The sequence below is a fragment of the Saccopteryx bilineata genome, chromosome 5 (assembly GCF_036850765.1).
Source record: "Saccopteryx bilineata isolate mSacBil1 chromosome 5, mSacBil1_pri_phased_curated, whole genome shotgun sequence".
Taxonomy (NCBI): Eukaryota; Metazoa; Chordata; class Mammalia; order Chiroptera; family Emballonuridae; genus Saccopteryx; species Saccopteryx bilineata.
This window is the reverse complement of record NC_089494.1, coordinates 158,404,431-158,418,841: the sequence shown is the minus strand read 5'-3', so window position 1 is coordinate 158,418,841 and position 14,411 is coordinate 158,404,431. Positions and strand designations below refer to the sequence as shown.

The following is a 14,411-nucleotide window of genomic DNA, read 5'->3' as shown; positions in this document are numbered from 1 at the left end:
TGACGTGCTGGTAAATGTTTGACAACCAGGTCTCAAAAACAAAACAAAACAAAACACAGCAAACAAACTAGAAACCCCCCATACCTATTTGTAGCATTTGCTGATTCCAATCCTATGAATCCTCCCACTGTGGTCAATTTCAAGCTACTAACGTATTTAACAATCTGCCAGAAAAAATTCTAGCAAATTTAACAATTGGCTCATAACCCAAAATGAGCAGCTCCAGCACATCTTTGAACACATCCAGCAGGAAGTAAGACAAGCAGAGAGGCAGGGCTTAGAAACTCAGTGGGGGAGACGGGGAGGGCAAAGTAAACAGTGAGAGGGAAGAAAGAGACAGACACAAGATGACAAATAGCTGATTGAAGATTGTGAGCTATTTTGAGGAAATTTAATTCACTCCTGAACTTCAAATTGAACCAACATTTGAAATGCCTATTTCCCTTTTGACCCTTAATCAAAGCCATTGCTTTGAACACTGGCTAACTTGTGAAGTTTAGAGAAAGCCTCTTTGTGAGATATCAAACAGTTTCCAAACACTGACAGTGAGACAAATCCTGATGGGGATGGGGTGAAGAAGCATGAATCTGTTTTCTTTTCAGCATAGATGTTTTCCATCTTCATTTTTTTTCCATATCATGATGCAACACAATTACCAGTGCTGGTCTGGTGACTTTGATTCTTATTTAACTTTGTGACACCTTCTGCTTTACTCCATAGAGTGCCATTACATTTTTTTCCTCCAGCAAATTAAAGTTGATTTTTGTTTGGACAATTTTAAGGATGCCTTCCAACCATGGGGTGCTGTAAAAAAAGTTTCAGCCAAGGTGTCGATGGAAACAGCCTGTCTCTGAATACTTTGCCCACAGAACTGAGACAAGCAAATACAACCTGAACCACCCATAGACAAGTTTACTTTGAACAAAAACATTTTTTTTAACTGCTGCTGAAAGATGAAACAGCCCAGGCAAAATCTTAGGATGTATCACTTGATACCAATGACAAAGAACTGACCCAAGCCACAGGCTAACCCAAAGTGTAGCCAAGCTCAAGAATTTCATGCAGTGTATTTTTTTTTTGTAGTAGTAGTAGCTGGAAGTGTATACTTTCTCCAGAGAAGCTTTAAATAAACACCTGTATTCCATTAGATAAAATGTACAAGTTTATTTATTTAAACTTACGGTCTAGCTGACAGCTTCAAGTCAGGAATGCACATGTTGTCTTCTCCGCAGTCCACCAGGATGTGAGCCTGCGTTGTGTGCAAACACACATCAGGAATAATCTTGGAAAATTTGAATCACATCATTTTTCTTGAAAATTATGAATGATTCCACAAATTAAACCAAAGCTTTCATTTCATTAGGCATGATTCTAGAAGCCCCATGTTAGGCACTAACCTCCCAATATTGGCTAATTTACATAATAGCCCAATTCCAATTCATCCTGAAATGTCTGTAAAGAATGTGACTCTGGCAATGTTTTGAGGATTACGAGCTGTACTGCTTCCATCACAGCCACATTTTGAACAAATTAAATCTTGGTTGTACAAGGGGATGGGCTTCTGAAAACATAATGATGCAGTGTTTCAGGAAACATGTTAGAAGAAGCTCCCAAATGTTACATGTTTGTGTGCAGGAATGAAGACAAAAGAGACTGGATTCCAATTTACGGTCACAAGGACAGTGCCCTTGGCCTAACTGAGAATACAGTACATCATCAAAGATATGTCAATGACCCACCTGTTCAGTAACAACGTTTTCCCTGTAATGGTTCAATATTGGTTTCACCTCCAGGCCTTCCTTAAAGGTGGATTCATCCAAACTATAATTCAAACTAATGTTGATTGGAGATAATTTATCTCGGAATTCAGTTTCATCCTGGGGAAAATAATTAGAAGCTCAAGAAAGGCTTTGTGAATTAGCTGCAAGATGTTAGTCTGTGAAAGGCACTAGACTTTAGTTAATGAAAGTGAATGATGAAGTAATTATCACTCTTGCGAGTTTATGCACACACTGATTGATGTGGTATATAGTAGCCAGCTTAATTAATACATTTCAGAAATGAATCTTTTTTTTTGTAAATGAGAGGAGGGGAAATAGTGAGACAGACTCCCATATGTGTCCTGACCAAGATCCACCCGGCAACCCCCTCTGAGGCTGGTACTCTAATCTAATCAACAGAGCTCTCTCTTCAGCGCCTGGGGCTGATGCTTGAACCAGTAAAGCCACTGGTTGCAGGAGGGGAAAAGAGAGAGAAGGTGGAGAAAGAGGGGGAGAGAAGCAGATAGTCACTTCTCCTGTGTACCCTGACCGGGAATGGAACCTGGGATGTCCATATGCTGGGCCGACCTTCTATCCACTAAGTCGCCTGGCCAGGGCCGAGATGAATCTTTTAGAGCTGTGGCTTCACTAAAATATATGCTTCTAGAGGTAATCTTCAGGTTCTCCAGATTTCAAAAAAAAAACACCTCACACAGATTGGTCAAATTACAAAGTAAAAAAATCATATTTATATATGTAATAAGTGTTGAAAGTTTTGTGAATTGAGATTTGTTACTTTCATGAAGTTGGTAGAATTTATAAGCACACAGAACACCTTATACCAAGTGGTGAACATACCACCCTTCAGTTGTGTGCCAATCAAGGTCATAATGAGACTTAAGGGTCATGTGCCCATCTTTCTAGAGTGTGTTTGTAAGCTTTCTCCTCACTAAGTAAGTCCGTTAAAGGAGGAGACAAAATAAGAAAGAATGATGACAACCTCACAAATGGTAAGAAGATGAAATAATTGTGGTCCTGGCCAGGTAGTTCAGTTGGTTAGAGCCCAATATCACCAAGGTTGTGGGTTTGATTTTTGGGAGGGCACATACAAAAGACCAATATATAAATAAATGTATAAATAAGTGGAACAACAAATTGATATTTCTCTCTTTCTCTCTCTAAAATCATTAAATTAAAAAAGATAAAAAAGGATGAAATAATTGTGTTCTAAATATTTTGGCTTTTTAAATTTCACAGTAGGTTTGGTGCTGTTGTTAAAAATTTACTACTTTAAATATAGAATCATAAATGTCTTGTAATAAAGGCTTTGAATGCATACACGTTTTCCTGAGTTGGCTCTGAGATGCACGTTGATAAAATCTGGCCAAACATACTCACAGAGGAGAAACACTCAAATAAATTGTGTTTAACATTTATGTTGTTTTGCGGGGGAGGCAGTCAGAAATGAAAACCACCTGAGTTAGTGCTATTGTCAAGATCGTGAGCAAAACGAAAAGAAGCCGTGGGAATCAACAGCAACACATCTTTGAGCCAGTTAGCGGAAGTCAGGCTCCAGACGGGAGTGTGCAGCCTTACAGTATCATTTCCTCCCGTAAAATGAAAGTGGGTGTGGATAAGGAGGATGGGTAGAGGGACAACAACGTTTAGAATTTGGTTTTGGATGTGAGAGGCCAGAGAAGTGATTCCAGAACACTTACTCGCAGGTAAACCATAAAGTCCTGGCACTGGCGGGATTTCTGCCGCTCTATCACCAGAGGAAAGATGATATGTGACTGACGGTTATCCAGGAAGAGTGTGCGTTTAATGGCTCCTTTTTGTTTCAGGGAATCTAATTGAACCTCAGCAGTTAGGCCTAAAGGAGAGAAATGAAGAAAACATAATCAGTAAAGGAAAAGAATTCCATGAATGCAGTGCTTTATCAGAGCTATGAGTTCCTGTTTCAACTTGCTTACTCAGGAAACATTTTTTTCATAGTTGGGATCCAAAACAATAGAGGCACTAAGAAAAATTTTATGGAATACTTCCCATGCTAAAATACTAGTTTTTAAAAGTACAAATCGTCATTCCTATCCCCCCAATTATTTCTGTTTTTATAGATAATACTAATACCAATTATTCAAGTAATGTTTAAATAGAAGTTTCCATAGATACACTAGGAATCTTGGTATTAATGAAGGGCTCATTTAAAGTTTTATGTGGTCTATGCAGAGAAATGCTTATAGCTTACTTCTCTTAGTATACTATACAAGTATAAGAATGAAAGCATGCTCACCTATTGTGTTTGAAATGCTCTGGCCTTCTACAGATGCACATACGCTTAAGGAAAAGCTATGGAAAATAATAGTCAATAATCGACTGGTTAATAAAGTTTTGAATCGGAAGTAGAACTTTTCCTTTACTTGACTCCAGATGAATGAATACATTGTTTTCTTCTATACGTCCCTTATTAGACACAACTAAAAATATGCATATATTAATTTATATTTATTCACTTACATTTATAAAAGATATATACATATCCTACCAATTGGCCATAACACTAATACAATTAAGACTGGTGAGGTTAGCTGATTTAATCAGTAGGTTGATCAAATATTTGTTACCTTCATTCAATAAATGAATATCTCTGTGTGCTAGCGAGTGAAGGATTGGGCACTATGGCAGGGGAACAGTTGGTGGTAGAGCCTGGAGACAAGCTAGAGCATGACCCCGTTTGAGGAACCTGAAGAAATTCGGTGTGGTTCATGCATTAGAGCAAGATGGGGAAGGGGACAGGACTCTGAAACTCAGGTTAAAGAATTTGGATTTAATCCTAAGAGGCATGGAGCAATGAATCCACATGCCTGCTCTACTTGGAAGGAGAGGGGACACTTGCTGGAAGGAACATAAGGAGTGAAGGGTGGCTGTCTCAAGCTAGGTAGGCTCCATGACACAATGTATAAAGACAATAAAAAGAGGTGGATGTGTACGAGACACTTGATAGTCTTGCCTCGAACATAATCCAGAGCGCTGTCTGCCATCTGTGTAGGATGTCCTGCACTCGGGCCTGTTCTGTGGCCGCGGAAGGAATAAGAAACGGCCAGTTGACTCCGCCTGACTTTGCTAAACGTGCTCACCTCCCTCCTGAAATGCCAAGCTCTAACAGTCAGCATTTGAGATGGGGTCTTTACACATTTCTAAGAAAGTAAAAATATAAGAAAATACTTAAGCATGATTTAATGACAATCTTAACATTTTTTTGCTGGTAAAATACATAGTATGGTTAGAATATTTCTACAGAACCCAAAAGGAATAAATAACCCCTAATCATACTTTAATTATGTGTCAGCTTCCTGTGTCAAACATCATGAAAATGTGTCACATCTGGGATTCATCTATCTACAGTGACCTCAGTCAATGTTTCCCTTCAGGGTAAATAATTTGCCACATGCCATTAAACCAAAGGTTTCCTGAGATTTCTCCATTATTACAGCATTTTTGGCACTTCCCCAGAGAAATCACCAATTCCAGCCCATGTTCACTTTAATTACACATATCCAGGGAAGATGAATAGGTCGTCGCATCTTTAAATTTCCTACCAGGTTTAGCTTTCAAAATTGGAATTTTTTTTTTTTCTGTGTTCAATGTTTTGGGAAGTCTTTGGTTACTGAATTAAGCTGTGAACTATTAATAATAATTATTAATTCAGTTAAAATTTCAAACTAGAACTTAGGATCAGTGTCAATATGGTGTATTATATATAGTTTGAATAGGTCTTATTGGAACAAAAAAACAAATCAACTCAGCCTCTTTATCACATAAATTTTAAATTGAACTGTGTATCATGCTTCTGATATGTAAGAGGCAGGAAAATCCACTACAAACTCTCTAACACAAGACCCAATTCAAGGCAAGAGTGGTTGGGGCCCTGGCTAGCTGGCTCAGCGGTAGAGTGTTGGCCTGGCGTGTAGAAGTCCCAGGTTCGATTCTTGGCCAGGGCACACAAGAGAAGTGCCCATCTGCTTCTTGACCCTTCCCCCTCTCCTTTCTCTCTGTCTCTCTCTTCCCCTCCTGCAGCCATGGCTCCATTGGAGCATAGTTGGCCTGGGCACTGAGGATGGTTCCATGGCCTCTGACTCAGGTGCTAGAATGGCTCCAGTTGCAACAGAGCAATGGTCAGATGGGCAGAGCATTGCCCCCTGGTGGGCATGCCAGGTGGATCCCAGTCAGGTGCATGCAGGAGTCTGTCTGACAGCCTCCCTGCTTCTCACTTCAGAAAAAATAAAAGGAATGGTGGAATAATGATTCTCTGATACAACATTCATTGCCGTGGATCATGGGGAAAGAATGAGATAAACATGAAGCAGGACTTAAGTAGCAATTCATTGTTCAGTCTAACCAATTAAATCTCATTTCACTGATAGCAAATAGCAGATTTTACATGAAGGTAGGCAGGCATATTTGAAGTTTCTTTTCAGATTTGAAACATGGATAGTTATTGATTTTTAAATTTATGAAATAAAAACTTTTTATTAATTGAACTGGCTTTATGTTATTTCTAATATAGAAATTCTAGTAGCAGATACTTTATAAAACTACACTGTTTGAAAGACAGAAATTCTATTGATGGAGGTGAAGAACTATTTCAAGGTTAGAGTTTATCTGTTTTTAGCTGTACAATACAAGGTTATATAAAATACAGACCAAGATTACAGAAAAGAAAGTCAACCAGTACATTTTAACTATTTTAGGAAAACTGTGCTAAATTCTTAGAAGAAATTAAAAAGTATCAGAGAAACACATTTTAGAATGAACCAAATATTAACCTTTCATTTTCTAATGCTCTGAGCCCCTATTTAAAATTTTTGAATATGAAAACAAAACATTGTTCAGAAAATGTATGCAAGAGAATCACATAAATTATAGAGGCATATATTATATATATGTCCACATAAGTTGCATTTTATTATAATAATATGATTCAATGCAACAAAGAAAATGGTTCATGAAAAGACATTTTTTATTAAAAAGTAATATTCTTTCCATAAAACCAGGTAGATCACATACTCTGTTAAGCCCACTTAAATTTTATAAAATTACTAAAAGTTCTTAGAAAAAATTATCTAGAGTGAAACAGTACTTTATATCAGAGTGTGCCACAAACATATGCTTAAAAGAATTCAGCCTAGAGTCCATTCAGTTATGAATGAATGTGAGAACATAGGACTGACTGTAGGGGAAATACTGAATCTTTAATACTCGTGTCTCAGTAATTCTCACAACTCATTTCATGTTCATTTAATCAAGCCAGGGTAAGGATAGCTGCTAGCCCTTTTACATATTTCCTCAGATCAAGTTTTCATTATAATATCTTAGGTTTTAACCCATTTAAAATGTGCTCAGGACATTTCCCAGCTTCTTTCAAAAGCTGGTTAAGGAGAGGACAGGCCTTTAAGAATGGCCAGCTCTCGGCAAAGGATGTTTTCCAAAGAATTCTTCATCCCCTACCCTCCACCCTCAAAGGCTCTGACTTCAGTATGAATTCCTATCCAAAGGCCATCAGTAGCATGCTAACATTGGCTGGACATACTGTAACTTGGAGTAAAGACTGCATTCTGACATTCTCAGGAACCGAGTATACCGCCTAAGTTAGAGCACCTCTCTGGAAAATGAGGGCAGATCTCACACGTTCCAAGTATTTGTTGATTTATCAGAGGATATACCCTGCTGCCATTACCCAGGAAGACAGACTTCTGATCCTACACATTAAAAACAAAGTGGCATTTTTTCGGGCTGCTTTACAATCAAGTTCCATTTTGTAGTCCCTTTGGATAACAGGCAAGATTCAAAAGCAACACTTTCAGAAGTTGTATAAAGCCATGCTTTCCTATGGCACAGGCAAAGGAACCATAATTCTCCTGCTATTTATTCCGGATGATGAGATCATGGCCACAAAAATAAAGTTTAAGACACAAAAATCTCTATTTTGATAACGTTTACCTTCTGTCTAACTGCACATGCTAAGTTAGAAAAATGACATCTGTTTTCAGCATTCAGGAAATCAAGTAATTTAAGCCAAGCTTACTATTAAAGAAAATAAGGACATTGTATATATCTGAAAAATGGTATCCATAGTATACACAAATGCAAAAGTTAAGGCATTCTATTATATTTTCAGTTTGGTTAACATTCTTTGATTATGCCAACAATTTAAAAGAGATCTCCAAGATTTGTTTCATTAGGAACTTTCCGAAATGCTTTTACTGTATACAGCTGACTTAGAATAAGGTGAATGTAATGCCGGTGGCCGAGGCCAGGCAGGTTCACATTGGATTCGGGCAGAACTGCGGAGCCGGAAAGCGTTGGGCCATTCCAGTTTATTAGAGTCTCCCAAAGGCATCAAGCAAGCAAACAGCCACTCAAGGAGGCAGCAAGCAATTTGCGCTGTGGGAAAGTACCCATGGCCTATATAGGCTGTACACACAGGGCTCTCTGCCACGTGCTCACATGCTAATCATGCAAAGTGCTTACCGCCAAAAAACAGGTGAGCAAGCCTAACCACAGCTGTTTTCCCTACAGTAGTGGGCATTAGGCTCCCTAACCCCCACACAGTGTAACTTTGGACTCTACAATTGGGTCTTCATATCTGCGGATTCAACCAACCACTGACTAAAACAGTGTTTTAGATCTATAGTTCGAAATCTGCTGTTGAGAATGCAAAAACACAATCTACGGTTAGTTGAATCTGAGGAAGTGAAACCTGTAGATACAAAGGGCCAACTATATTTATTGAAAACAAATCCATGCATAAGTGCACCTGCACAGTTCAAACCTGTGTCATTCAAGAGTCTCCTGTACTTCTCATACCACCTGGAGCCTATAAGTTGGAGAAGTAGCCCTCTGTGATAGGCTGACAGCAAAAGATCAGCATCATGGCATGGGTGCCCGCTTTTTTTTTTTTTTTTTTTTTTTACTTCTTGCTACTCGTATTTGATGCACAGACCTGTAGCATCAGCATCTTCTGCAACTTTTTTTTTTTGGAAATGCAGATTCTCAGGGCCCACCCCAGACTGACCACCTCAGGAACTGTGTCTTCACAAAATCCCTGTGTAACCTGAGTGGACTAACTCACCAGGCCACCAAGGTTGTAGACTCTGGAATCTGGCAAGTCTTATTTTCCAGGTTGATAATCACTGGGTGCAGCAGAAGCTGGGCATCCACTGTCACCACCGGTCTTGCTCTGCAGGGAGGAAACACAGGATTTAAATGAGCCACAGAAGTCACAGGCAGAAGCCCACTCCACTTCTAGAGGCTATTGCCAACACGACTAGCCTTTGTGCTAAGAATTTACCTCACCACCTGAACAGGTGTGCACCAGACTCAACCAATTACATCTGGGAGCTGGTGAAGACAAATAAAGAACGTCCTTGGACAGCCGCCTTCACCCACTTGCTTTGTTTATGGAGTGGGTTTGTGGAATTTTGGCGAGATTGTTGTGAAATACTGCTTTGGGATCTGCTACTATGTCTACATTCACGTTTGAGGAAGTACATCATTCTATGGTCATTTGTGTCTATAAGTACTTGAGTTTTTGAATTTTCTCACCTTATTGGTTGATGATTTTTTAGTTTGATGCACTTCTAGCCATGCTTTGCAGATTTAGCTTCACATGGAGCAGTGGTTCTCAATCCTGACTATATAATGTAGGCATCTAGGAGCTTTAAAATCGGCGCTAAGCCCATGCCTTGCCAGAGGCAAACTGACTCAGGTCACTCGGGTCAGGACCAGGCACTGGCCTGTTAAACCTTCCCGGGGATTCTAACGGGCAGCCAAGTTTGAGGAGAGGGACTAACGTGAACGCAATTTCCACAACCCATAACCAGATGAGAATGTAAGTCACATGGAAAGGAAACATGACAATTTTTAAAGCTCAGTTTCAAGAGATGACAGCTGGGAGCCAAGTCTTCAGCTGACAACAGGAATCGATTCTACACTCTCTAGGTTTTTCTCTGACAGGTGGGAGGGCTATGCCTCACTCAGGGCAGAGTGTTGTTTAGGATATCACTGTAAACAATTTCAAGACTGCAGCCATGGGGCCTGCCGGGAATCTGGCTGAACTCCGCTACCCTCTTTATCTACACTGTGTTATATTACTTTGTTTCCAATATCGTGTTAGTTCCAGTCCTCAGAAAGGCAGATGATAAGACAGGATTAGACATGTAAGACATTTAGGGGGCAAACATTGATGAGAAAAAAGGGTAGGGAATGGAAGAGGCTGTGATCCAGGGCCCAGACTGTGATGCAGGCTGATCGCTTGGAAGGAGTGAGGGAAGAGAGGGTATCCAGAAGAAAGTTACATCCAGGGCACAGGGAGCCGAAGTTGCCTGTTAGAGTATCTCCATGTCCACAGGAGTGGACCCATGTTTACATCCCTGTTGTGCCTGGTAATTGACTGGGAGTAGCTCATGGAACACACAACCTTGGCACAAATGTGGTGGTAGATTCAGAGCATAGCGGCTGGATTGCGAGTCAGTTTTACTCCATAAACTCTGATTGGCACAGACTCGTGGCCAAAACAAACATAGCCTCATCCTGGTACTTTGAGTGTTTCAACCATCTGATTCTCTATAACCTGAACTGGAGAATGGCTGGTATAAATCAGTCCTCTGAGTATGTGTTAGGACCGGTGAAGAAGAAAATCTTACCTACTTGAGGGAATCTAACTTAATAATGTACCTGGGAGTTCAGCTAGGTTAGCAATATGTGCCCAGAACACCTGCGTCAGCTCTCTGCTTTCTGTCTTGATATCTTGACCTCATTCCCATAAAACTTTTTTTAAGAAGAAAAAAAAATCAAAAAATTTTAGATTGTCTACCAGTTACTATTCTGTGTACTTTACATGCAGATTCCCACTTAATCCTTTTAACAAAAATTATCTTAAAGAGTAGTAATCCCCTTTTTATAGATGAAAAATCAGAGGTTCAGAAAGTTACAGGAACTTAGCCAAGATTATGGATTTTGAGTGTGTGGAAATGGCCAGGTTTTTGAAGCAAGACCTGTCACTTTTTTTTAAGACCTGTCATATTTGAACTGTTGTTCAATGCTTGCTATTGGAGCCTATGAATTCCTGATATTTTCTATTCTCTAACTTAGTGTCCTCACTTGATTGTAGAGGCCAAGGGACATAGTAACATTCTCCCATCCCATAATCCTTCTCTATAAGAACATTTTAATGCATTCTAAAGCAAAGGGAAGCATTTAAATATAGTTACATATAAAAATGTTTCATTTTATAAGTTCTGCTAAGATTCATATCTTATTTAAAATTATGTTAGTAGGGGATGAAAGTTTGGCCATGAGGTATAATAAAAAGACAGAGGGATAAATAAGGAAATAATTAGAGCAACAATTCCTCCAAACTTTAAAAGAGCATTTATATGTTCTCCAAAATAAATCATACAGATATACTCCTTAAGGTAAAACTAACAGCAAAAAGGAAATGTATCTGAAACAATTAGAAAAAACACATTCATTGATAGATGCATAAAGAAAGAAAATGTGGTGTATAAGTATAATAAAATATTATTCATCTATAAAAAAGGAAATCTTGCCATTGCAACAACATAGAAGGCCCTTGAGAGCATTATGGTAAGTAAAAATTTCAGACAAAGACAAATACCATATGATCTCATTTATATGTGGAATCTAAAAAATATTTTTTATTTAAAATACACCAAAAAACAAACATAGATACAGAAAATGGATTGGTGGTTGCCAGGGGTGGTGCAGGGTATGTGGGGCAGGAGCAAAATAGGTGAAAGTGGTCAAAAAGCACAAACTTCCAGTAAGTCCTACAGTGTAATGACAGCATGGTGACTATAGTTAACAACACTATAGTTAAATATTGCATATTTGAAAGTTGCTGAGAGGAGATATCTTAAAAGTTCTCATGACTAGCAAAAGAAGCCTATAACTATGTGAGGTAATGATAGTAACTAGACTTACTGTAGCGATCATGTCACAATATATACAAATATTGAATCATTATGTTGTATGCCTGAAATTAAGATAATGCCACGTGTCAATTATATCTCAATTAAAAATTTGCATACACCAACCACATACCTATAAACAGCTACTTTTCCTGTTCCAAATGCACCCACAATTAAATCTAAAAAAGATAAAAACACATGCACAAATTTTATAAAAACAATGTAAACTCATTATCATAAATTGCACATAGAGCATCCTGAAATGTCTATTGCAGATTGAGAGTCATAAAAATAAAAATAGAAAATTGCACCATTTTTGAGACATTTTAGAAAGGATATTGGAACTTCACTGTAATTGTTCAATATGACAGATTAAACAGTAGATCTCAAACCCTTCTGGACTTGGGAAGGCCAACTTTCTAAAAATGCTTAATAAACTCATCATAACACACACCATTTCTCCATTTCTCCCACCTTCCAGATGCAAGGCACATATATTCAGGAAAGCAAAAGGAAAAAAGCATGTGCATGATGCCTACTGTGTACCAGGCTCTTGTACGTCTTGTTTTATTATTCTCCTACAAGCAGCAACTCTATGAGGCAAGTAGTACTACCAACAAAGTGGGACGTTTTGATTGTCATCTTGATGTAACCATTTGCTCTTTACAAATAGTGTGAATGGTAAGTATGCTTTTGACAAAGTGATCAGTAGTATATGAAATAATAGGTATATCATTATAAAGGTCTTAAATAACAACAACAATAATAAATAACATATTGGACACTTACTATAGGGCCTATAGTATAGGCTATAAATTTTTCTAAAAGATTTATTTTAACTGATTCCTAAAAAGAAGCTAGGAATCCTCTATTATTAGCACAATTTAGCTGATGAGTAAACAGAGTCTTAAGGAAGCTAACCTATAAATTCACTAAAGTCCGCAGAACTCTGGGCTAGCAGTACTGGACAATAGAGCAACTTTAGACTATTTCACGGTTAGTGCTCACAATGATCTCAGCAACTGGCTAATATATAGGCAGAACTGTGTTCTTCTTAATCTAATTTATAATGGTTATTTTTGATGGATGCAATCAAACACAAATAAAAATGACAGTGGCTAATTATGCAGAATAAAGTTTAGATATAGAAGTGAGAACACTGGACACAGTACAAATTATGGCCACAGAGGAAAACTTTAAATATATAGTTGAAACAATAATTGGTTAATTTTAGTAGAATGGAAGTAAAAATGAAAAAAAAAAAAAAGACCACTATATTTGACCACTCCATATAAAAAGAGCAGTCAAAGAATTAAATTGGTTTAATGGAGTTTGCAAGGAAAATGATTTGTAGTCACATTCCTTCAACACTCACCCTTCCGGGCCATAGAAACGGTGTGAGACTGCAAGCAGCCATGCTTCTCCTGAAGGGCTCCTTTGGCTGGGCCGAGATGGAGAGTAACTGTATGATAACTGGGGACAATGGCTATCACACCTTCTTTACCCTTCAAGTGGGATGATCAGAGGCATGTACCTCCCTGTCTCCCAGATTTCCCGAGCTAGACAGAGCCCTGGTGCCCATAATGTCAACCTCTTTATAATAATCTTTTGTTACATCCTTCCTTTCTACATCTCTCTTCCCTTCTCCCTTAGCAATGTTTTCTTTGGATTATTTCTTAAATAAATTGCTTGTTTTCTAATTCTTGTTTTAACCTTTTGAATAGTACAGATGTTCATGTACGTCCTCATGCCTCCTGACCATCCAGATGGTAATAAAAGGTTTTATTTTATAAATGTGTAAGGCAATATTTTAAAAAGGCAAATGTCTGTTCTTCTTGTTTCCATAAATTGGTTATCAAACAAACATGATTTTAAGTTAATAAAACTGGAACTAGAACCAATTTCATTTTTTGTTAAAAAAAAACTCACTTCTGCGGGTCAGCAAGCATTAAAAAAAATGCACTACTCAAAGGGTTCAAGTCTGCTCTGGAAGAAGCCAACCTAAGACACAATAACTCTTGTTAAAAATGTTTATTTAAAAAAAACTTCAAACATCTTCAGTGATAAAACTATGGTCAGAATGTCTCTTCTTTTATCAATACAGAATCCAATTTGGATAATAGCCCAGGATTGGACTCCATATTTCAAAAGATGTGAGCACTAATGTTCAAATAACTCAAATGAAGGATCTTGGTATCCACAAAATTAGAGAACACACTAAGAAAAGAGCAACAACTTGACCAACTATTGTTCGTGGAATAAAATATTCTTTTCCAAGGGTTCCAATCTTTGAAGCAGAAGCCAAAATTTCTAAGCTACCATTTTAAAAAATCATATCCAAATTTCAACTTTTTTCACTGTTTTCACATTTTACTCTGCTATATTTCTCTTCCTGTATATTAGTATCTTTTTACTATGTCAGAGGAAAAATAATTACTGATTTAAAGAAACACGAACTCTGTTCTTTCTATGTAGTCATGAATTCCAATATTTAGAAAGTGTAACACAGGTAGTCCTTGGTCTGATCCATTATCTGTTGATACGACACCAGACAGGAAAGTTTCATTATGAAAAACGGATTCAAGCGGAATTCTGTGCTTTGTTTTGGGCTCCAAATATTTATATACCAAGATTAGACATTTTATAAATAACACGAACT

The 14,411-nt window shown here is 38.0% G+C and overlaps 1 protein-coding gene across 1 annotated transcript in view; it reads right to left on the bottom strand.

The window, feature by feature from the left end:
• Positions 1 to 14,411, bottom strand: part of ITGA8 (integrin subunit alpha 8) — a 287,595-nt gene that overhangs the window by 94,765 nt on the left and 178,419 nt on the right. Inside the window, exons 14-19 of the mRNA XM_066280756.1 lie at positions 11,886 to 11,931; positions 8,893 to 9,000; positions 4,054 to 4,109; positions 3,479 to 3,633; positions 1,740 to 1,877; positions 1,182 to 1,249 (exon numbers count right to left, since the gene is read on the bottom strand). Of these exons, the coding sequence (XP_066136853.1) occupies positions 1,182 to 1,249; positions 1,740 to 1,877; positions 3,479 to 3,633; positions 4,054 to 4,109; positions 8,893 to 9,000; positions 11,886 to 11,931 (571 nt within the window). The remainder of the gene's footprint in view (positions 1 to 1,181; positions 1,250 to 1,739; positions 1,878 to 3,478; positions 3,634 to 4,053; positions 4,110 to 8,892; positions 9,001 to 11,885; positions 11,932 to 14,411) is intronic.